Genomic DNA, 24,246 nt, shown 5'->3' on the forward strand with positions numbered 1-24,246 from the left:
TAAGATCTTCCTAAAATTTATTTAATACCCTTTATTTATTTATTTTATTTTAGGATTTGATGTATGTATCCATGCCATCCATTCATTTTCCAGACTATTTTATGGCATTAGCTTCAAAAATTAGTAAGATCTAAATCTCATATGAACCATACTATAGGAAAGAGTGGTGATTGAACACTTATCATCAAAAACTTCTTAGGGTCCACAAAAGTTTTGGATTAAGTTGATATTTTTGTTTTCTCTTCATCCAGGTGTGTGTGGCTTAATAAATAGGTTGGATGAAAAATAAACATTATAGTGAGCCTTAGGATGTTTTTAACGGTGGGCATTCAATCACCATTATTTTCTTGAGGTGTGGTCCACTCGAGATCTGGATCTCCCTCATTTTCAGGCTAATAATCTATAATAATATGAAAAATTAGATGGGCGGCTTTGATTATATATATATATATATATATATATATAAGACTCTGTCATAAAGCAATCCGCCTCTTAGATCTTTCGGAAGGAAACGAATGGCTAGTAGTCGGTGATCTGTGGGCCCTACCATGATGTATGTGTTTCATCCATAACGTCCACCCATTCTTCCATATCATTTTACAATATGAGCCCAAAAATGAGGTTTATCCAAATCTTAAGTGGACCGCATAGTGTTGATTAAATGCCTACCATTAAAAACTTCTTGGTGGCCACAATAGTTTTATATCAAGCTGATATACAATTTTTCCCTTCATCTAAGTTTGTACGACCTAATCAATAGGTTAGATGTCAAATAAACATTACGGCGGCCCTAGGAGGTTTTTAATGGTGGACATTCAATCACTGCTATTTTCCCATGGTGTGGTCCAGTTGACTTTTAGGTATAACTCATTTTTAAGGTCAAGCCCTAAAATTATCTTTCAAAATATATGGAGGGCGTGGATAAAACACATACATCATGGTGGGGTCTATATAGCACCGACCAATAGCCACATGGTGGCAGCGTCACCTGCGAAACCGCATCCCTCTGGAACCTTTAGCAGGAAGTTCCTGTGCTGGGAACATAGGTGTAGCACACCATGATGTTTGTGAGAAATTCAATCTATCCACCCATTTTGAGCTCATTTTAGGACATGGGGTCTAAAAATGATCTGCGTGATGTAGAGCAGCTCGCGGACACTTTCATATCCAAGATGGACTAGAGAAAGCACGATAGAAAGCATAAGTCATCAAGACCATCAGAACCTTAAAATTGGCATATCTTGCAAACTGAAATGAGTTACTCAACGTACTATATATGATTTTGGGGTAGGACGAGCTATTTAGGCAACCAACCTAGTTATGCCTGGTTGCCCATGCCGAATTTGCGAAATTCCATCATATCGACGTTTAAATTCTATATTTATTTTCGTTTTTACTATTTATTAAGTTTTGGTTTGATTATAACCCTTCTTATGTTGGGTTTAGGAGTTGTGTCCAACATGAAAAGTGTTTAGAAAAATTAGCTAGGAGAATAACGTGGTTAAGCTACATGGGACACTTACTATAAATAGTAAATTTATAGTACATTACGAATTTTAGAAAGTTTTAGTTGTAGTTTAATTCTGAAATTTCTTCTAAGGCTTGCTATCTCTATTTAAAGGGTTGTAAATTCGTTTTTAATAATTCATCAATTAAATTATGAATTTTATAGAATTTATTTTATTTTTCTTGTTTTTTTCTCGTGGATTTGAAAAGTCTTTGTGAGGAGTCCGTAGAAACTCGTAGTTATCTTTGAGGAAGACGGTGATTGACCTCATCACGTTCATCCCTGCACGAGTGTACAAGCGGGTTTGCCACTGTGGAAAGTAGCTAGAATCAAATCAACCCCATGTTACGTCTCGGAATCTGGTATCTTGGTATATTTGATCTTGATGCCGCACTATAGGCAAAAAGACTAGTAATCTAAAGTTGTCTGTTCGATATTTTAAGGGTTCATTAAATCAATATACATACATTTCATGAAAATAATATCAATTCTAATTAATATCATTACATAAAATAAATCATTCTTTCATCTACTTATTATCCGAAAGGCTGGTTTCCTTGCACAGCTAGCCTCGTGGGTAATACTATTATTCGGAATGACAATCCATTTGTTGCACGACTGGTTTCATTAGGTGAGACAATTGAGGTTTGTGGGAATAGTAGTCTGTTGTCACTCAACTAGTTTTATGGCAAGGGGGTGGGTGGTGACAATTGCTTGTTCATTATTAGGAACCGGGTTCCATGATAAAACAGTAGGTGGTATGCATATCTTCGAGTCACAAATACACACGAAAGTCAGGAAGAAACCCGTGAGCATGATCCGCCCACGATCTAGCATCCACAGTTACTAGAAACATATTCAAAATCGATCTCCACAATCCTCTTTAGATGTTCAATTAGCGGACATGGTCGATCCTACTTCCAACTTAAAATGAGTCTTCATAATCTTTCCGTGGTCAACCAATTACTCAACAGACTTGGTTGGTAATACTTTTATCTTAAGACAAGTTTGCATGATCTTAATATTTTCAGCTAATTATTAACTAAGCCTAGTCAAATCCGTTCCGTTATGTATCGGTAAGCATATCACTGCCAACTAGTTATTCAATCGAGCGCACTCTTTTAAGTCATCATGCAAGTTATAACTTCTCATATTTTGCCATGTGTCCACGCGGATTAGCTACCGACAGGTTGAGTAGCGAGAATGCTACTGAAGTGACGTCACCAAGTTATTTGGGTCCCACTGGGATGTATGTGTTGTATTACACTGTCCATCCTTTTGGAGAGAGCATTTTAGGGAATGAATTAAAGAATGAGGCAGATACAAAGCTGTAGTGGACCCCATTACAGAAAACAGTAGAGAGAGAGTGGCATCCACTGTTGAAACCTTCCTAAGGTCCACTGTGATTTTTATTTGAGATCCAACCCATTCATATGTTAAAAAAGACATTTAAAAAAGGGAAAAGACAAATATCACCTTGATCGAAAATTTTTATGGCCCTTAGAAGTTTTTAATGGTATGCGCCACTCTCTCCACTGTTTCTGTGGTGGAGTCCATCGGAGCTTTGAATCTGACTCATTCTTTAGATCATGCCCTCTCCAAATGAATGGACGGTGTGGATACAACACATACATCATGGTGGGACCGATAGAACTTGGTGACGTCACTTCAGTAGGAGTCTCGCTGACAGAGTGGCATTTTTAGCTATATATATACACACACATACACGATTCTTGTGGACCGTGCATGTGGCCTAAGTGGTAGTCATGTTTTAGAAACAATACTATTCTTGTATCCGGCATCATTAGTGTGGCCCGCTTGATGAGTATATTGGACTGACTTTTGCAGCAAGAGATATTCATGGTGGGACCCACTCACTAGGAAGGGATGCACTTAATAGCTTAGAAGTTATAGCCTAGGTAAAAGGCAAACTTGTGGCCCAAACAGTTACAATGGAGAACTCTTCAAAATGGATTCGGACTCAGTAGTCGGTAGTGACACCTCCAGTACTAAGTGGGTACTGGTGAGTGCCCTAAAAGCTCCATGGGCCCACAACGGTGTATTTATTTTATCCACGCCGTTCATTCATTTACCACGTCATTTTAGGGTATGAGCCAAAAAAATGAGGCAGATTCAATTGTCAGGTGGACCATACCACAGGAAACAGTGTTGATTGAATGGCCACCATTAAAAACTTCTTGTGAGCCACAAAAGTTTTGGATCAACCTGATATTTGTGTTTTCCTTTAATCAAGTTCTGTGTGACCTAATCAATCAGGTTGGATGATAAATAAACATTATAGTCGCCCCTGGGAAGTTTTTAATGGTATGCATTCAATCACCATTGTTTCCTATGGCATGGTTCACTTGATATTTATATCTTCCTAATGTTTGGTTCAATGCCCTAAAATGAGCTGATAAGATGGATGGACGGAGTAGATAAAACACATATATCATAGTGGGGGCCACAGCACTGATTGGTCACTTCGGAGTCCAAGTCCTTCAAAATATCCTATCAGTGGCTATAAAGCTTCCTCGCTGTAGCAGTTAATGGGGACGCGGATTTCCTGCGAAAGGCTTTCCTAGGAAGTTCCTGCGCTGGGAACTTATGTAGGGCCAACCATGATGTTTTTGATAAATCCACCACGTCCATCCGTTTTGTGAGCTCATTTTAGGGCAAGAGTACAAAATTGATTCGGATCCAAGACTTAAGTGGGCTGAAAATGGGAGAATTAAACGTTCACAATTGAAATATTTGTGGGGCTACATAAGTTTTGAATCAGGCTAGTCTTTTTGTTTTAGGTTCACCCAGTTGGAATGATGTCATGAACGGTATGGATGGCATGGATGACATGTAAACATCACTGTTAAACATCACAATTGAAATATTCGTGTCTTCTTATCATGTCAGGAATCATTATGTGTAGTTATATTAAAACTTTATATTTTTATTAAATTTTATATTTTAGAAAAGTTTATATTCATTTGGATTAGCACATTTAATTAAGGTTTCATTTTATTATTTAAAGCCTTGTAATCTCAGTTGAAATAGGGTAATTTCAATAAAGTATTTTTGAATTTTCTTAACCTTTGTGGATCTGATAGCTGATAGCCACCATACCTTGTGGATTCAAAGTCTTATTCACTTGAGAAAGACAGTGATCTTTGCTCTATATCCTTTCACGCTCTTCCCTGCATAAAATATTATTCTCAGTAAAAGAGCTAACATTTTCACATGAAGAAGAGACAAATTTTCACGGATGAGATGCCAAATGATCCGGTTGTGAATATTGTGTGACCCAAAAATTCAGGCAGCCCTACTCTTCATGTAGGCTACAAAAGCACCTAAATTAGGCTGCTCGGCTCATTTGCCATGCCAGTTTATGGGTTGGGCTTAACCCCATACACTAATCGAACTGCATTTCTGAGGTGAGCCCAGCCATACACTAATCGGGCCAGGAATCAAACAAAAGAAACAATTGAAAGCCCATAAAAACTCCATTCATCCAAATCCAAATGCTAGATGGTTTTTTTTTTTTCCATCCAAATCCCAACACAATATAGAAATCGAGAAACAATCTCTACTAAATTTACGGATATTTCAAAGCTAAAAACATCAAAGTAGTCACTAGAAACACATATTAGAAATATATTAAATACTTTTATCCCTTTTAAATGTTTCTCCAAGCTCACCTACCGACATCCCCACACATGTGCAATGTACAATGCACATGTGTTATGCACAATGCGTCGGCTCGCCGCTACCCACGAATGGCCCCTATGGTCTTCTTGTAGGTGTACCACTTGGAAATTCAGAGATAAATACTGAAATTGATAAGGCTAAGCAAGGCCAAGAGCCACTAGAAGTAGTCGAGGTGGCCTCGATTGAGGTTATCCGGTATCCACCCGAGCTTACCTCCCTTCGTCGTCACATGTATGACTATCGTGACGAGAAGCGTACTAAGGTAGCTACCTAGTGAGACATTCGTGATAGATAGAGTAATGCACATGCTCCGCATAACGTCAGGTGCCTGATGATAGATGAACTCTAACTAATCAATGAATGTAAACACCTCAGCAGCTCCCACAATGAAATATTGTGGGACCTACCAGAAGATGGATATTGGCAGCTCCTTACAGTCGTAGTAGTTATTCCTCCTAACAATGCCGAGTCTCACGAGTGAAGTTTGTGTCCTGTGGTTCTTGGTGAGGGCATTTTGTGAATAAAAAGTAAGAGGAATTCCTACGGGGGATGGATGACTATACAAAAATTTTGATACTTATCTGTCATTTCTAATTTTTCAATTTTCCTTTACAAGATCAAGGCCGTCTATTAGGTGTTTACCATTGTATATTGCATTGGCCAAAATAATTAGATACGTCCGTTCCTCAAGTGGGCTACAATCATATATCATAATTTGAACCGCCGATTAACTTTTCTTACCACGCTTTTGATGAGCTGAGTAGCTCCATTTTTGTAGCGTGTTACATATGAGTATGGAGAACAAGATGGACGTCGCAGATCATGACACGTGTCCACGTGAGCAACCTTTCCAGCGAGTAAGATTCGAACTCTACGCGTGCAAGTATCCTTGGCAAGGTTCTCCTTCACGCAAGAAGATCGGGCTCATGGCAACCAGTAATCGTGGCACACTTGTGTCAGATCAGGGCCGTTCATCGAGTATGCGGTAAACGTTCGTGAATTAAAGACAATTAATAATTTCTTTTACTCTTCTCATGTAAGTGGATTCTGCCTGAAGAATAATAGATCATAGTTAATCAGATTCCTGCCCGAAGAATAATAGATCACAGTGCTCTGTGGGCCCCATCATGATGTATGTATCCTATCCACGCCATCCATTCATTTTCCAGACTATTTTATGGCATTAGCTTCAAAAATTAGTAAGATCTACATCTCTTATAAACCATACTACAGGAAAGAGTGGTGATTGGACACTTATCATCAAAAACTTCTTAGGGTTCACAAAAGTTTTGGATTAAGTTGATATTTTCGTTTTCCCTTCGTCCAGGTGTTCGTGACTTAATTGATAGGTTGGATGAAAAATAAACATTACACTGAGCCTTAGGATGTAACTGTGGGCATTCAATCATCACTATTTTCTTGAGGTGTGGTCCACTCGAGATCTGGATCTCCCTCATTTTCAGGCTAATAATCTATAATAATATAAAAAATTAGATGGGCAGCTTGGGTAAAAAAAAAAAAAACACACACACACACACTCATATGTATATATAAAGTTTGATGCGGTCGACCTCATGGGAACTTCCCATGAGGTCTAGCTGTGTGGGCCCCACCGTGATGCATGTCGAAAATCTACCCCATCAGTCAGATGCACCATTCCATGGTGTGCCTCGGGCTTAAAAATCAAGTCAATCGATGACTTTTGTGGGCCACACCTTGTACAAAAGTTGAGAGGGGTTACCATCCTATTAAAACATTCATAATCATTTGTTAGGCTCATTGAGGTGTGGTTCACAAATCCAGCCCATCCATTATGTGTGTCCCATGTGGATGAGGTGTAAGACCAAGTTTTAGATGCATCCAAATTTTAGGTGGGCTCCACTAAGTGCTTTTATATATTTTAGGCATGTCTTTACCTAATTTTAGATGGTATGGCCCACATGAGTTCCTTATATGGCTGATTTTTGGGATATCCCATCATTTAAAGGGGACCCATTAAATGCATAGTGTTGATGTTCAACACGCATCACGATGGGGCCCACACAGCTTGACCTCATGGGAAGTTCTCATGAGCTCTACCGCATAGAACCATTTATATATATATATATATATATATATATATGACCCCTATAACAGACTCTGTCATAAAGCAATCTGCCTCTTGGATTCTTTGGAAGGAAACCGATGGCTAGTAGTAGGTGATCTGTGAGCCCTACCATGATGTATGTGTTTCATCCATAATGTCCACCCATTCTTCCATATCATTTTACGATATGAACCCAAAAATGAGGTTTATCCAAATCTCAAGTGGACTGCATAGTGTTGATTGAATGCCCACCATTAAAAACTTCTTGGGGGCCACGAAAGTTTTATATCAAGCTGATATACATTATTTTCCCTCATCTAAATTTGTACGACCTAATCAACAGGTTAGATGTCAAATAAACATTATGGCAGGCCCCAGGAGGTTTTTAATGGTGGACATTCAATCACTACTATTTTCCCATGGTGTGGTCTGGTTGACATTTAGATATACCTTATTTTTAAGGTCAAGCCCTAAAATTATCTTTCAAAATATATGGACAGCATGGATAAAACTCATACATCATGGTGGGGTCCACATAGCACCGACCACTAGCCACGTGGGTGGCACGTCACTGGCCAAATTGCATCCCTCGGTGACCTTTAGCAGGAAGTTCCTGCGTTGGAAACTAGGTGTAGCACACCATGATGTTTGTGAGAAATTCAATCCATCAATTCATTTTGTGAGCTCATTTTAAGACATGAGGTCCAAAATGATCCGCATGATGTAGAGTGGGCCACAGACACTTTCATGTCTAAGATAGACTAGAGAAAGTCCGATAGAAGGTAGAAGTTATCAAGACCATCAAAACCTTAAAATGGGCATATCTTGCAAGCCGAAATGAGTTATTTGTAGTCATTTATGATTTTGAGGTAGGACGAGCTATTTAGCCAACCAACTTGGTTATGCTAAGTTGCCCATGCCGAATTTGCGAGATTCCATTATATCAACGTTCGAATTCTATGTTTATTTCTATTTTTACTATTTTTAATAAGTTTTGATTTGATTATAACTCTTCATCCATCGGGTTTGAGTTGTCCAACATGAGAAGTGTTTAGAAAAATTAAAAAAATAAGGTGGTTAAGCAACATGGGACACTATAAATAGTAAATTTACTATTTACAGAATTCTGAAATTTTAGAAAGTTTTAGTTATATTTTAATTCTGAAATTTCTCCCAAGGCTTGGTATCCTTATTTAAAGGGTTGTAAATTCATTTTTAATAATTCATCAATGGAATTACGAATTTTATAGAATTTATTCTATTTTTCTTGCTTTTTTTATTCATGGATTCCAAAAGTCTCTATGAGGAGTCCAGAGAAGCTCCCTAAATTCAAAGTAGTTATCTTTGAGGAAGACGGTGGTCGACCTCATCACGATCATCCCCGCATCAGTGTACAAGTGGGTTTGCCACTGCAGAAAGTAGCTAAAATCAAATCAACCCCACATTACGTCTTGAAATCTGGCATCTTGGTATATTTGATCTTGATGCTGCACTATAGGCAAAAAGACTAGTAATCCAAAGTTGTATGTTCAATAGTTTAAGGGTTCACTAAATCAATATACATCCATTTTATGAAAATAATATCAATTCTAATTAATATCATTACATAAAATAAATCATTCTTTCATCTACTTATTATCCAAAAGATTGGTTTCCTTGCACAGCTAGCCTCGTAGGTAATACGATTATTCGGAATGACAATCCATTTGTTGCACGACTGGTTTTCGTTAGGTGAGACAATTGAGGTTTGTGGAAATGGTAGTCTGTTGTCACTCAACTAGTTTTATGGCAAGGGGGTCGTTGGTGACAATTACTTGTTCATTATTAGGAATTGAACCTGGTTCCATGATAAAACAGTAGGCGTTAGGCAGATCTTCGAGTCACAAATACACACGAAAGTCCAATAAGAAACCCGTGAACATGATCTGCCCACTATCTAGCATCCACAGTTGCTGGAAACATAAATGGATCTCCACAATCCTCTTTAGATGTACAATTAGCGGACATGGTCGATCCTACTTCCAACTTAAAAAGAGCCTTCATGATCTTTCCGTGGTCAACCAATTACTCAACAGACTTGGTTGATAATACTTTTATCTTAAGACAAGTTTGCATGATCTTAATATTTACAGCTAATTATTAACTAAGCCTAGTCAAATCCGTTCCGTTATGTATTGGTAAGCATATCACTGCCAACTAGTTATTCAATTGAGCGCGCTCTTTTAAGTCATCATGCAAGTTATAACTTTCTCATATTTTGCCATGTGTCCACGTGGATTAGCTACAGACAGGTTGAGTAGCGAGAATGCTACTGAAGTGACCTTACCAAGTTATTTGGGTCCCACTATGATGTATGTGTTGTATCCACACTGTCCATCCTTTTGGAGAGAGCATTTTAGGGAATAAATTAAAGAATGAGGCAGATACAAAGCTGTAATGGACCCTATTACAGAAAACAGTGGAGAGAGAGCGGCATCCACTGTTGAAACCTTCCTAAGGTCCACTGTGATTTTTATTTGAGATCCAACCCGTTCATATGTTAAAAAAGACATTTAACAAAGGGAAAAGACAAATATCACCTTGATCGAAAATTTTTGTGGCCCTTAGAAGTTTTTAATGGTATGCGTCACTCTCTCCACTGTTTTCTGTGGTGTCCATCGGAGCTTTGAATCTGACTCATTCTTTAGATCATGCCCTCTCCAAATGAATGGATGGTGTGGATACAACACATACATCATGGGGGACCCATAGAACTTGGTGAGGTCACTTCAGTGGGAGTCTCGCTGACAGTGTGGCATTTTTAGCTATATATATACACACACACACACGATTCTTGTGGACCGTGCATGTGGCCTAAGTGGTAGTCATGTTTTAGAAACAATACGATTCTTGTATCCGGCATCATTAGTGTGGCCCGCTTGATGAGTATATTGGACTGACTTTTGCAGCAAGAGATATTCATGGTGGGACCCACTCACTAGGAAGGGATGCACTTAATAGCCTAGAAGTTATAGCCTAGGTAAAAGGCGAACTTGTGGCCCAAACAGTTACAATGGAGAACTCTTCAAAATGGATTCGGACTCAGTAGTCGGTAGTGACACCTCCGGTACTAAGTGGGTACTGGTCAGTGCCCTAACAGCTCTGTGGGCCCACAACGGTGTATTTATTTTATCCACGCCGGTCATTCATTTACCACGTCATTTTAGGGCATGAGGCAAAAAATGAGGCAGATTCAATTGTCAGGTGGACCATACCACAGGAAACAGTGGTGATTGAATGCCCACCATTAAAAACTTCTTGTGAGCCACAAAAGTTTTGGATCAACCTGATATTTGTGTTTTCCTTTAATCAAGTTCTGTGTGACCTAATCAATCAGGTTGGATGATAAATAAACATTATAGTCGCCCCTGGGAAGTTTTTAATGGTATGCATTCAATCACCATTGTTTCCTATGGCATGGTCCACTTGATATTTATATCTTCCTAATGTTTGGTTCAATGCCCTAAAATGAGCTGATAAGATGAATGGACGGAGTAGATAAAACACATATATCATAGTGGGGGCCACAGCACCCATCGGGTCACTTCCGAGTCCAAGTCCTTCAAAATATCCTATCAGTGGCTATAAAGCTTCCACGCTGTAGCAGTTAATGGGGACGCGGATTTCCTGCGAAAGGCTTTCCTAGGAAGTTCCTGCGATTGGAACTTATGTAGGGCCAACCATGATATTTTTGATAAATCCACTGTGTCCATCCGTTTTGTGAGCTCATTTTAGGACAAGAGTACAAAATTGATTCGGATCCAAGACTCAAGTGGGCTGAAAATGGGAGAATTAAACGTCCATAGTTGCAATATTCATGGGGCTACAGAAGTTTTGAATCAGGCTAGTATTTTTGTTTTTGATTCATCCCAGTAGGAATGACATTATGAATGGTATGAATGGCATGTATGGCATGTAAACATCACTGTCGACCCTAGGAAGATTTCAATGGTAGGAATTTCCCTACCCACCTTTCCTTTACTGCAGCATACTTGAGTCTTGGATCCGGCTTATTTTTGGCCATTTGTCCTAAGATGAGATCGAAAAAAAGGTTGGGCATGTTGGATTTATCAAAAACATTATGGTGGTTCCCACTGCAGGAACTTCCTGCGAAAGTCTTGCGCTGGAAATCCGCGTCCAGCTAAGGGTCTTTTATTATTTTTTTTTCATATACAGGGATATTTACTCGTCCTTGCTGTCTCCACACTTGGATCGAAAATCGCCTGCCACACCTGTTCTGGACCGCGCTTATAAAACAACGAAGCCTTGTGAGCAACACTGCACGATGTATCAGCAAGCCCACCCTAAATTAGTGCGAGAAAAACAAGATGTAATTGGGTTTCGGTTCATCTGGACCAGAGAAATTCATTCCGGATTAAGAAAAATATCTTTCAAAGCACAAATCATAAATCAACCATAACTTCTGTTCCAGAATGAGTTACGGGATGCATGACTTATGAATTTCGACCGAAAGTTCATCATGGGGCGAACCGACATTGCTCTATTTCACAAGAAAATGACTTATTTTTACTCAAATCTCCCATTTTTTGAAAAACTATTTTTTTTTTTAGTAAGTTTTAGGTCGGACGTAACTTTTTATTCTTAGAGTTTTAATTTTGGTGTCTTCTTATCATTGCAAGAATCATTTTATGTAGTTATATTAAAACTTTATATTTTTATTATATTTTATATTTTAGAAAAGGTTCATTTTTTTTTTATTATTATTATTATTTTTTTTGGGGGGGGGGGGGGATTGATACCAAGACCTCAAGTGTTGAAACGAGGTATCTCCACTCAGTCTGCCAATTGAGCTGTGGATCAGGGTGTAGAAAAGGTTCATTTGAATTAGCACATTTAATTAAGGTTTCATTTTATTATTTAAAGCCTTGTAATTTTAGTTGAAATAGGGTAATTTCAATAAAGTATTTTTGAATTTTCTTAGCCTTTGTGGATCCGATAGCTGATAGCCACCATACCTTGTGGATTCAAGGTCTTGTTCACTTGAGAAAAACAGTGATCTTTTCTCTTTATCCTTTCACGCTCTTCTCTGCATAAAATATTATTCTCAGTAAAAGAGCTAACATTATATTTTCACATGAAGAAGAGACAAATTTTCACAGATGAGATGCCAAATGATCCAGTTGTGAATATTGTGTGACTCAAAAATTCAGGCAGCCCGGCTCTTCATGTAAGCTACAAAAGCACCTAAATCAGGCTGCTCGGCCCATTTGCCATGCCAGTTTATGGGTTGGGCTTCACGCCATACACTAATCGAGCTGCATTTCTAAGCTGAGCCCAGCCATACACTAATCGGGCCAGGAATTTTAGCCCAGATTTGGTCAAATGAGTATGTGCAAAGCTCACGTTGGCATAAATCAAAGATTCAAAGCCCAAATACAGTGGGCCAGTCCCTAAACAGCTTGTACGCTCTTTCGGGCAACACTGCATCATGTATCAGGAAGCCCATCCCCTTTTTTTTGGGGGGGAAAATCAGCATATATATTCATAGGATAAAATAGTGTGAAAAAAACAACATGCACCTTAAATCCTGCTGTTCTTGACATAGACTCATTTTCTACACGTGGCAATCATGTAACTAAATTAAAACGTACTCCGTAACCTGGTAACCGTGATAGACAGGGAAGCACCTTGGCCCTTTCATTTGCCCATTCTAATAATTGTATCTGCGACAAAGTCTCTGAAACAAGATTTTAGAAAAAAAAAAAAAAAAAGAAGAACAAAAAAGGAACATCTTCCCCTAGATTTAACACCAGAACAATATATATATATATATATATATATATATATAGAGCTTCTTAAGAAAAATATCAAACAGTTCTATTTTATATCGGAATCTTATTCAATGTAACTACTAATCTTAGTAGTTACTGAGGTAAGATGAACCTTCGCCTAACAGTAGGGGCCTATTTTGTCTCTGTCGGTGAATCCCAACCTGCATATATAAGTCTCTTATTTCATGCATTTCGATGACAACGTCTTTCATCTTCATTCGTTCCTTTGGCGATTCTGCAGAACATGATACACCAACGCTGACCAATGAAACCAAGCAATCATGCATTCTATTTCTCAAATTGTTACCATTTTCATTATCTTGAATAGCTTCAGCATCTTCTAAGAGAAGTCTTGGATCTATAATCTCCATTACTTGTTCGGGAAAAGCCGACTTTGCAAAGTGATGAAGGTTCTGATTGTCCGTAAACATGTCTTCAGTTGGCCGCTTTCCAGTGATCATCTCGAGTAGAAGGATCCCATAACTGTATACATCTCCATGTGTGGACGCCTTACCGCCCATCCCATGCTCTACGATTTACAAATGTCACATATTTGAATGTTAGGCAACTATTTAAAGAAAGATAAAAATAGTGGTTAGATATTGAGAGGGAGAAAATGGAATATTTCATTTATATAATTAACATTTCTGCCACTCCCAAAATTTAGAATATCTGAGAATAAGGAATTTGGCTAAACATATTTCTTCAATATTTGTATTATGAGTGTATGGTTTCTCCCAATAAACAGTCCTAAGAAAATATCCTATAAATAGAACAAGAATCCTCTGTTTTCGCATACAGTTTATCACGGCTAGAGAAATACTCTAGTGACAATTCTTCATACCTTATTAATTATAGTGTGAATCAATGTGGGGCCAATCTAGCCAACATTTAATCATCATTTACCCTTGGATAAGAAGGTCTATCATGAATTGTTGATGGCCACTAAATCAGCTTGATGGGATAATCACCACCATTCACAATAGTGCATGATCTCAATTGTAACAATCATTGTTATTTTTGAGTCATGTATGATCAATAAGTATTCCTTCTATTTTGTTCATCATAAATGGGTCATGTGGGGCCACTTGGTCCCAAGAGAGAAATCCATCCTTTCAATTTGTAACTGACTGTAGCTCATCACCACTAAATTAAAATCACATTTGTCAGATTCTTCCATCTTTTTGGCTTTCTTCCCTATTAAGAGTTTAATTCTGTTATTATTGTATTAAGTCAGAATGCAGTAATGTACGTAGAAATATCTATTGATTAGATTATTTTAATGAATATCGTTCTTAACAAGCTTCACCATAATATTAATATATGGAAATTACCAATCATTTTGCAAGATAAATGAATAAAAAGATAAAGGACTAAAATCCTTAATTACCTGGAGGAATATACCCAATAGATCCCTTAATCCCAGATGTGCTGGTCTGATTTTGAGAACCACTTTCTGCAGCTTCAGAGAGGAACCTTGCTAAACCAAAGTCGCCCACATGGGCAACCATGTCAACATCAAGAAGAACATTGCTTGGTTTTAGGTCCCGATAAACAATTGGTGTTTGGTATTGATGATGAAGATAATCTAATGCCAAAGCCACATCAATGGCTATATTCAGCCTTTGTGTAAGATTCAAATTCCTCAATTGAGGTTGTTCATCTACATTTGGATGCAACCACTTCTCCAGACTACCATTAGGCATGTACTCAAACACTAGAGCTTTGAAATCATTGCCATTAAAATCAATGCTCGAGCAAACAGTTAAGATCTTGACAAGATTTCGATGCCGGATGTTTCTTAATGCTTCGCATTCAGCTGCAAAACACTTAAAAGCTCCTTGCTGTAGGAGGTTGAGTACCTTCACTGCAACAAGTGTTTCAAAGCATTCTAGAATTCCTTTATATACAGAACCAAAACTTCCCACACCAATTAAATTAGCTGAAGAAAACCCATCTGTTGCTTGAAGGAGATCTGCATAAGAAACTTGTAACCACTGATTCTGTATGGAAGATGGAGAAGTAGCTTTCTTTTGAGAATTTCTTCTCCAGTAAAGAGCTGCAATGATACACGACAGGAGAAACGAAGATAAAACCACAGTAATGACTGTGACTTTTACTCTGGGAGCAAGAGGCTTCCCTCGTTTCTTAGAAGCTTGCTTAGGGCACCCTGGCAATTGTAGTTCTGGTATACCTCCACAGAGTTTGCTGTTTCCGACAACTGAAATTGTGCTGGCATTTCTAAAGATTCCTCCTTTGGGCACTTCACCCTCGAAATTATTAAACGACAAATTCAAATACCGTAAGAAATGAAATTCTTCGAAATACTTTGGAATCTGCCCAGACAAGTTATTGCGCGAAAGATCTAGCTCTTCGATACCTTTTAAATTCTTTAGAGACTCTGGAATGGTTCCTTGAAACAAGTTGCCATGCATATAAAGCAACTCCATGCTTTGACACTTTCCCAGCGTATCTGGAATTTCACCTGATAGTTTGTTCTCTGAGATGTCCATTTCCCGAATATTTTCCAAGTTATCAACTTCCAGCAGGAGAGACCCAGTGAATGAATTACGAGACAGGTCGATTTGAGCTGCACTGACTTGTTTGAGTATGGTACCATTGAGTTTATTTTGAGAAATGAAAAGTTTTTCCATAGATCCCCAATTTCCAAAACTAGATGGTATGCTTCCATGGAAATCATTTCCATCCAACTCAAGATAGCTCAATCGAGTGATGTTGCCAATTGAAGGTGGGATTTGCCCTGAAAATTTATTTCGACGGAGACTCAAGGCTTGCAACTTGTTAAGCTTCCCAATATCAACTGGAAGGGTACCCTTCATGGAATTCCCTCCCAGATGCAGAACATACAAATTGATGAGATTGTCGATTTCCTTGGGAATGATTCCAAATAACTTGTTTCCTCCTAAATTCAGAATCTTTAGCTGTGTCGAGAGATTAGCAATGGAACCGGGCAACTCACCAGAGAGATTATTAAAATAAGTAGAAATGCCTATTAAATTGGTGCAGTTGGTCAGTGAAGTAAGGAAGCTCAGGTCATCACCTTCCCTGCTTCCAAGCTGATTTTTCTCGATATTAAAACGGTAGAGACGCGAAAGACTTCCTAGATTCAAAGGCACATGTCCACTAAAACCGTTGTCGCTAAAACCAACAAATTCGAGACTTGAAGCATTGGACAATGAATTTGGCAGCGTTCCAGTGAATTGGTTTCCACCTACAAGAATCCCACGCAGGTGTGGAAACAAAAGGCCTAGGTTGGGGGGAATGCTTCCATGTAGCCGGTTAACTGCCACGTTAAGCACTTGGATGGATGAGAGATTATAAATGGATGGTGGAATCGTACCTGATAACTGATTTGCAGCTATTTGAAAAGTGATAATGCGTGCCAATTGACCAAGCTGGTTTGGAATTTGCCCGTCAAAATTGTTATTTGTTAGATCAAGAGTGGTGAGAGAGGAAAGGTTCCCCAACGAAGGTGGGATGCTTCCACTGAGATTGTTGCTGTAGACGTTAAGATCAATGAGCTTTGACAAAGAGCCAAGCTCAGTAGGAAGTTCTCCTACCAGCTGATTCTGCATGATGTTAATGGCTACGAGTTTTGAGCAGTGGCTCAGATTGGATGGAATTTCTCCTTGGAGTGAATTTACGGACAGATTGAGATGCTGCAACAGGAATAGACGGTCTATTTCTTGAGGGATTTGGCCTTGGAATTTGTTGTTGGAGAGATCGATTCTTCTCAGGAAAGAGAGATTTCCAATGTGAGGTGATACGTGGCCCACCAAGCTGTGGTCCCTGAGGTTCAAGCTCGTGACCCTTTGATGATGGCGGCGACTGCAGGTGACTCCCACCCATTCGCAGAAATGGAGAGAATCGTTCCATGAACTGAAGATTCTGAGAGGATCTTCGGAAATACCATATTTGAATGCGAGCAATGCGAGTCGATCTGTCTCATTTTTCAATGTAAATACAGAGGGTGAGCAGGGGTTGATGGAGGAGAGAAGGATTGCATGGAAGAGGATAAATGACCATAATACCCTGAGATTGGAACGTGGGAATTCCATTATGTGGATAGGAGATGGGATGATGAGGTAGAAAAAACACGAATGCAGTGATGCATGAGATCTACTCACCTACGATATTTGTAGCTCTTGTAGCTCATATGAGTGCGGATCCTCTGTTTCCAGCGCACCCTGGCTCCCCGTATCCTAGAATTTAATTGGTCCACGTCATTTGTACCGGCTCTTTAATAAAATAAAAAACAATTTACAAAATACCGCTCCATTAGGTTGCGTTTCCCGGGAAACCGATTTCCTGCGAAAGACTTTCGCATGAAGTTCCTGGGCTGGGAACCCAGGTGGGGCCCACTGTGATGTGAGTTCATTTTAGAACGTAATGCCAAAAATGAACCACTTTCATTTTAGAACATAGATCTAAAGTTCAAGTGGACCCACAACAGGATACCGTGGGATCAGTCACACACCCACCGTTGAAACATTTATAGGGCCCACCCTATTCATAAGTTAACATAGAGATATATGAAGTGAAAACAAATTTTTTTGACATTTTAGGACATAATGTAAAAAATGAACCATTTCCAAAACTCAAGTGGGCTGAAAACGTGATAATTGAATGTCCTCATGCACGGTTGGACACTGTTGAAATCAGCTGGATCTAAGACTCAAGGGGCCACACAAGAGGGAACAGTTGGACACCATTGAAACATTTGCATGGCCACAAAAGTTTTTGTTTTTTAATTTTATATATATAAGGCTAAGATTCTTTATTTTCACTTCATCCCAGCGGGAATGACCTTATATACGGTTTGGATGGCACCATATAAATATCAAGGCGGCGTCTAGGATGGTTTCAACGGTAGACATCTCTTTCTCCAATTTTGCCTCTCGCGTGCCTCCCTTGAGCCTTTTTTAATTAGTATCTTGTTCTAAAATGAGCTCTCACCACTGATGTACCAAAAAACAAGCCCATAGCATGTTTATGTTAGCCACGCTGAACAAAAAAGAAAAGAAAATCTACCCCCCAAAAACCCAAACTCACGTGGTAGCTAGCTCACTCATTGGTTGGATCAGCCAGATTATTAAGGTGTCCAACTTTCAATGTGGGAGACCCTTCTGGACAGGCCGGAGGCCATGCAAACACTAACATAGGCCACATGTTATCCAATAAAGGTTGATGCAGATAATACCAAGTATTGTATGATTAAAATTTCTTAGAAATAAGAGTATAAATTAACTAACACTGATTACCATATAGAGGCACACATGAATGAATCCACAATCTACTTCTACCGATAGCTAACGGGGAAGAATTTTCTTATTTGGATGTCGAGTACTGTTAGCTAGACGTGTTTTTCATGGCAACTCCAGTCCTCGTCAATGTGTAAAGAAATCAGGAGTCTACCGTGAGATGAGAAAAGCAATTGTTAAATATATACAAATCAAAATAAAGAAAGCAACTTTCTAATTTAAGATGAAGATGAAAGAAATGGAGGCATAGATGTGCTTGGCGCAAGGGACCAACGTCAGGTCTACAGTTTCTTTATCCAACCATTGCTTGACACGTAAGCTCTCTGCGATGGAAACCATGTGGAGAACATCTACTTGACCCAAAGGCTCTTAGTAATGTAAACTGTGTTGAGACGGACGCGGATTGCGCGACCTCCTTCACAAGTTGACGTGGAAAAGTTACGTGGGCTCCACCATGATGCATGTGTTATATGCACGCTGCATGAGTCTCGTGTGATTGATAGACCACGTCAAAATGTGACCTTTATGATAGACTATCCGCATCAAGTGTGCTCCACATGATGGATGATCCATAGTAAAGGTGGGACCCATATAATGGATGGTAGACATTATGGTGGGCCTATATGATGAACAACTCATATTGAAGGTGCCCCCACTTGATGAATGGTCCACATTAAGGTGAGTCCACATAATACATAGTTCACATCAAAGGTAGGCCCCATATGATGGATGGCCCACATCAAAGTGTGGCTTATTATAATGGACCATCCATGTTAAGTGGGCCCCACATGATAGATGGCCCAAGTCAAAGTGTAGCCCAAAACGATGAACCTTCCATATTAAGTGGGTCCCACTTGATGGATGGTCCACATTAAAGGTGGGATCCACATGATAGATGATGGACATCCAAGGCGGGCCCACATGATGAACAACTCGTATTGAAGGTGGGCCCCACAAAATGAATGGTCCACATAAAGGTGGCCCACATAAAGGACAGAGTGGGCCTCATAAGAATGATAGCCCGCATCAAAATGTGGGCCCTTATGATGGATAGTCCACATCAAGTGGGCCCCACCTAATGGACAGTCCACATCCAAGGTCTTGCATGATGGATGACCTATATCTAAAGTGGTTCCGTTGGGTTAGATTAACAGTTGAGGGTCTTCCAAGGGCTAAAACTGTAATTAGTTAATCACTTGAGAATATGCAACTCTTCAAATTGCAAATCTAGTTTAGCTTTTGGTTGGAATAGAAACGGGCAAATAATGTTTTGAGGGCCTTAAAAGGAATTTTGTGTTAATGGTATTGCACCATATGCAATAATGTAACTTTTCAAATATCATTTAAGTTAAATGATATCTAGCGAAGTTGCATCTAAATTGCAATTCAGGGGCTGTCCAAACATACCCTAAATGGTAGAGTTAATGGCATTGCACTATCTAAACAATCTAACTTTTCATATACCATTTGGGTTAAATAGTATTTAACAAAATTGCATCCAAATTGCAAATCAGGAGCTGTCCAAACGCATAGAATCTAAATTACACTTGTCTTGCTTTCAATAATCAGATCCATGGTCTCCACATGTACAAAATCTTTCAACTCCGCAAACTAAATATTTTCTGACAATCAGGATCCTATGATCTGTCTCCTTTTAATTTAGTCATCACTTATCCTTACCTTATGGATGAGATTCCATATGATACATGTATTTACATGCATTGTGATTTTTCTATTCAAATGCATTTTGCTAATTATAGTCATACATGCTGCAGTTTGTGGTGAAACTCCCATAAGAACAGAGTTCAAAAAAAAGGCTCATCTCTACCGTAAGAGATCCATGGCAGTAAATGATATTTATACAAATGATGGAACAGTCGATATTCATAACAAACCGTTGATCAAGAAGGAAACAGGAAATTGGAAAGCTTGCCCATATATCCTCGGTATGGTTTACAACTTCTTCCTCTTTCTTTGATTAGAGTTATACTAATTCCATATTTAAGATAACATTCCTTCTACGATCCGACATGAATGATCCAAGCTGTACATCAGGTGGCCCGCAAATCGGGTTCACTACAAGTCATGAAACCACACTGTATGTGCCTTGGCATAAAGAATACATAGTCCGCTATAATTGGGTTCCTACAATATATGAAATAAAATACTAAATATTTTTAACCATCCATTTGTTTTGTGCATTGTGGCCACTTGATGAGTGGACCATCTTGATGTTTCATATGTGAAATGGAAAACCTCTAATGTTATTTGTTAATCCTATCGATAATTGAATATGGTCCTTTTGTTTCTACAGGAAATGAATTGTGTGAGAGGTTGACGTACTATGGAATGGGCACGAATTTGGTGAATTATTTGAAGATTCATCTCAATCAGAGCAGCACTACTGCAGTGAATAATGTGATGAACTGGTCAGGGATGTGTTACATCACGCCATTGCTCGGAGCCTTCGTGGCCGATGCCTACCTAGGAAGATATTGGACGATTGCCTCTTCCTCGACCATCTATTTTCTAGTAAGCTTCATGCAGAACCTATCTTGTGTTATTTAGTGTTTGAAGAGCTTGAACAAGTGATTAATGTTGCATGAATTCACATTTCAATCCAATTGAAGTAATTATGATTAAATAAATGGGAATGATTAAATACATATATCTGAATTGTGTGGGGGCTCAACCATGATGTGAACTGGAATCCAAGTTCTACATGCGGTGCATCTCCTCATATTCATCATCCATCCCAAGAATCATCACCAATCAAAAATTCAGATGGGAAACAACATAGTAAGCAATGTGCAATCACTCCTAAAACCTATATATATTCAATCATTGTGGCCCACATAAGTTTTTTGAATGGCTTGATTTTCAATCTGCCCCTTTATCCTTGGGGGTGCACATCTGATGAATGGGTTGGATGACATATAGATAACACATCTGGAATTTTCTATGGTGGGTGTCACCCTCCCCAACGTCCCACATTGTTCCCTTTGGCATGACCCACCTGACTTATAAATAAAGATGGATTTTGGGATCTAGGCCTAACAAGAGGGGGTTCATTAATAGATAGTTGGATGAAACTCAGACATCAAGGTGGCCTCATATAGCTCGAACATACAGTGATTAGCATTCGTTGAAATTTGTTTGATCCTTCTCTTGGTTAAAGGTGCTTTTGGCCTGTGTTGCATGCATAATAATTCACTGTTTTTTGAAATTTCTAGTTTTGTGACATGTTCGTATTGCGGAAAAGGGGAAAAAAAAGATAGCTTTTTTTTCATGATAGAATATTTTACTATGTTTGGCTGGCAAACGAAATATTGGATGTCAAAAAGCAATATTTCTCTAACATACCGTAATCGAATTTCAAAAAGCAATCTCAAACATCATAATCAAATTCTCATGCACATGATATAAGGTGACCATTGTAAGAACTTTGTAAGAGTTCCACTTGCTATCCAAACATGACTCCCAAACATGGAATCTAGAGAAATCCATGTTTCAATAGTTCTTACAAAGGTATTGGGAAATCATCGTTGGATAATTATTACAGTTTTCTTCTCTGATCTTTTCTCACTGTTCAAAAGCTCTTAGTAGAATTTTAAATCGCGAAAAGATACCGGTGTGGATACGAAAGCAATTTTTCTATCCATTACAACATGAAAGAGCGTTTTGTGGAACTTTTAGAAGTCCATTAAGAGTCAAAATTTCAGAATTACAAATTATTTTTCTCTGCTACTGAAATGGCCGTGAGAAAAACGCAGCCAAAACAAAGTGCAAATGACAAAACTGCAATTGCTTTGGTAATCATACCGAAGGACCAGGCTTTGAAAAAAACACGATATTTCTCTTTTTCAAGTTGGATTTCAAAATAATGAAGTTTTGCTGAAATTTAAATATAAAAATAATGATCAGTTATTTCCTTTTTATTGAACTAGAGATTATTGCAATTCAATTCAATAGTGCATCCAAACGTTATCTAAACAACCCCACTTGATCAAGATTCAAGACTATCATTCAACTGTATAAATAGTGATTTTATATATGTAAAAAAAAAATTAGTTGCAGGGGATGGCATTGTAAACACTGACGACATCTGTCAGTGGGTTAAAGCCGTCTTGCCATGGTGATGACTGTTACCCGACAAAGGGTCAAACCGCAGTGTTCTTTATAGCACTCTACCTCATTGCTCTTGGTACCGGGGGAATTAAGCCCTGCGTGTCTTCTTTTGGGGCGGACCAGTTCGATGAGACTGACGAATCTGAGAATAAAAAGAAGAGCTCTTTCTTCAACAGGTTCTATTTCTCAATGAACATCGGCGCTCTCATCGCTTCATCTGTATTGGTCTGGATACAAATGAATTAATGTGGGTTGGGGGTGGGGTTTTAGAATTCCTGCAGTGGCAATGGCGATTGCGGTCGTGAGTTTCTTCTTCGGGACCCGTTTATATCGTCACCAGAAGCCCGGTGGCAGCCCCATAACACGAATTTTCCAAGTCCTAATCGCGTCCTTCAGGAAATTTCAAGTGGAAGTACCTGCTGACAAGTCTCTTTTGTATGAGAACGCTGAGGATGAGTCTGCTATACAAGGAAGCCGTAAGCTCGATCATACCGAACAGTTCGGGTAAGGGTAATCCTTTATTTAAAACCTAATAGAATCAGTTCATTTTTTCCTTTAATTTGTTGTTTGCAGTCTTTCTATCTTAGGGTGCATTTGGTTGCACCAAATACCACAAAATTCCATGATACTTGGTGCATCCAAACACCCCCTTAGTTATTCATGTTTTAATTTTGCAACTCTGTTTGGTGTGTTTGGGCAAAACTGCTAAATGGTAAGACCTCATAGTGGTGATTTTATTGGGATTACCACAAAAAGCAGGAGATAACGTCGGGTTTAAAAGGCATGAGGTGCTAGTTCTATGCATGTGTGTAGCCATATGCATGATACCTCTATTGGATTCTCTCATAATTGTGATTAGTATTTGCTAATTCTAATTAAGTGAATTACCACTTTATAATAATTTGGGAAGTGTTTGGATGCATGATCCGAATGAATATTTATAATTCAATTCAATTAGATAATGGAAAAAAGTTCTATAAAGGGCCGTTACAGGGCCAATACAGTTTCTTCCTTATTTTATTTTTTTACTGTTGCAATGTCGTAATGGTCATTACAGTTTGTATCCTAACGGCTAAGATTGGCTGTTATGGTCACCATTATCGTTATTGAATATCTTGCGCCAGCCCCACTCAATTTAGGCACTATTCCCATAACTCAAAACACAAGAAATTGATATGGTTACCTTTATATATTAAGGGCCCATTCGAATTCATATATTTGTCAATCTAGGATTTTTTGATACATGAATATAAAACCAGATCGACACAAAAAAATAATAGAAAATGCATTAATTGGTGAAAAATCTTGAACTCACCGATACAAGGATCCAAACGGGCCTTATAATTGAGCCATCCCTCTCTTTATCATTTCTTCCATGCTGAATTGGACTAACTTAAATCCAGTTCAACTGAACTTACAAACACAACCTTACTTCATCATATCTAAGCCTTATACTAATTAATTGGGGTTGGCAAACACAACCTTACCTAATCTATGATCTTTGATGGCATCTGTATCTAGTAATAAACTATTTTTAATATCTATAACAATTGAAGTTTTAAACAATGGATAGAAATCAATATATTGTTATTGTTACTCTCTTAAATCTCCCAATAATCCATGAAATAAAAACTAAGTTAAAAACTAATTAAACTATGTAGTTTTCAAATAGAATTTGATATGAATTCCGAATTACAGTCCTTTTTTTTT

The 24,246-nt window shown here is 38.5% G+C and overlaps 1 protein-coding gene and 1 pseudogene across 3 annotated transcripts in view; one reads left to right on the top strand and one right to left on the bottom strand.

The window, feature by feature from the left end:
• Nucleotides 1-13,138: 13,138 nt before the first annotated feature.
• LOC131252633 (probable LRR receptor-like serine/threonine-protein kinase At3g47570) overlaps nt 13,139-24,246 on the bottom strand; it is a 38,451-nt gene continuing 27,343 nt past the window's right edge. The window contains exons 4-5 of one of the 3 annotated variants that reach the window (XM_058253282.1): nt 14,517-14,945; nt 13,139-13,655 (exon numbers count right to left, since the gene is read on the bottom strand). In XM_058253282.1, coding sequence (XP_058109265.1) covers nt 13,213-13,655; nt 14,517-14,945 — 872 coding nt within the window. In that variant the 3' untranslated portion in view covers nt 13,139-13,212. Of the gene's footprint in view, nt 13,695-14,516; nt 17,253-24,246 lie in introns of those variants that run through there. The other 2 variants (XM_058253279.1, XM_058253280.1) reach the window with 2 other exon arrangements.
• Nucleotides 19,857-24,246, top strand: part of LOC131252636 (uncharacterized) — a 61,282-nt pseudogene continuing 56,892 nt past the window's right edge.

The sequence above is a fragment of the Magnolia sinica genome, chromosome 8 (assembly GCF_029962835.1).
Source record: "Magnolia sinica isolate HGM2019 chromosome 8, MsV1, whole genome shotgun sequence".
In the NCBI taxonomy this organism is placed as follows: domain Eukaryota; kingdom Viridiplantae; phylum Streptophyta; class Magnoliopsida; order Magnoliales; family Magnoliaceae; genus Magnolia; species Magnolia sinica.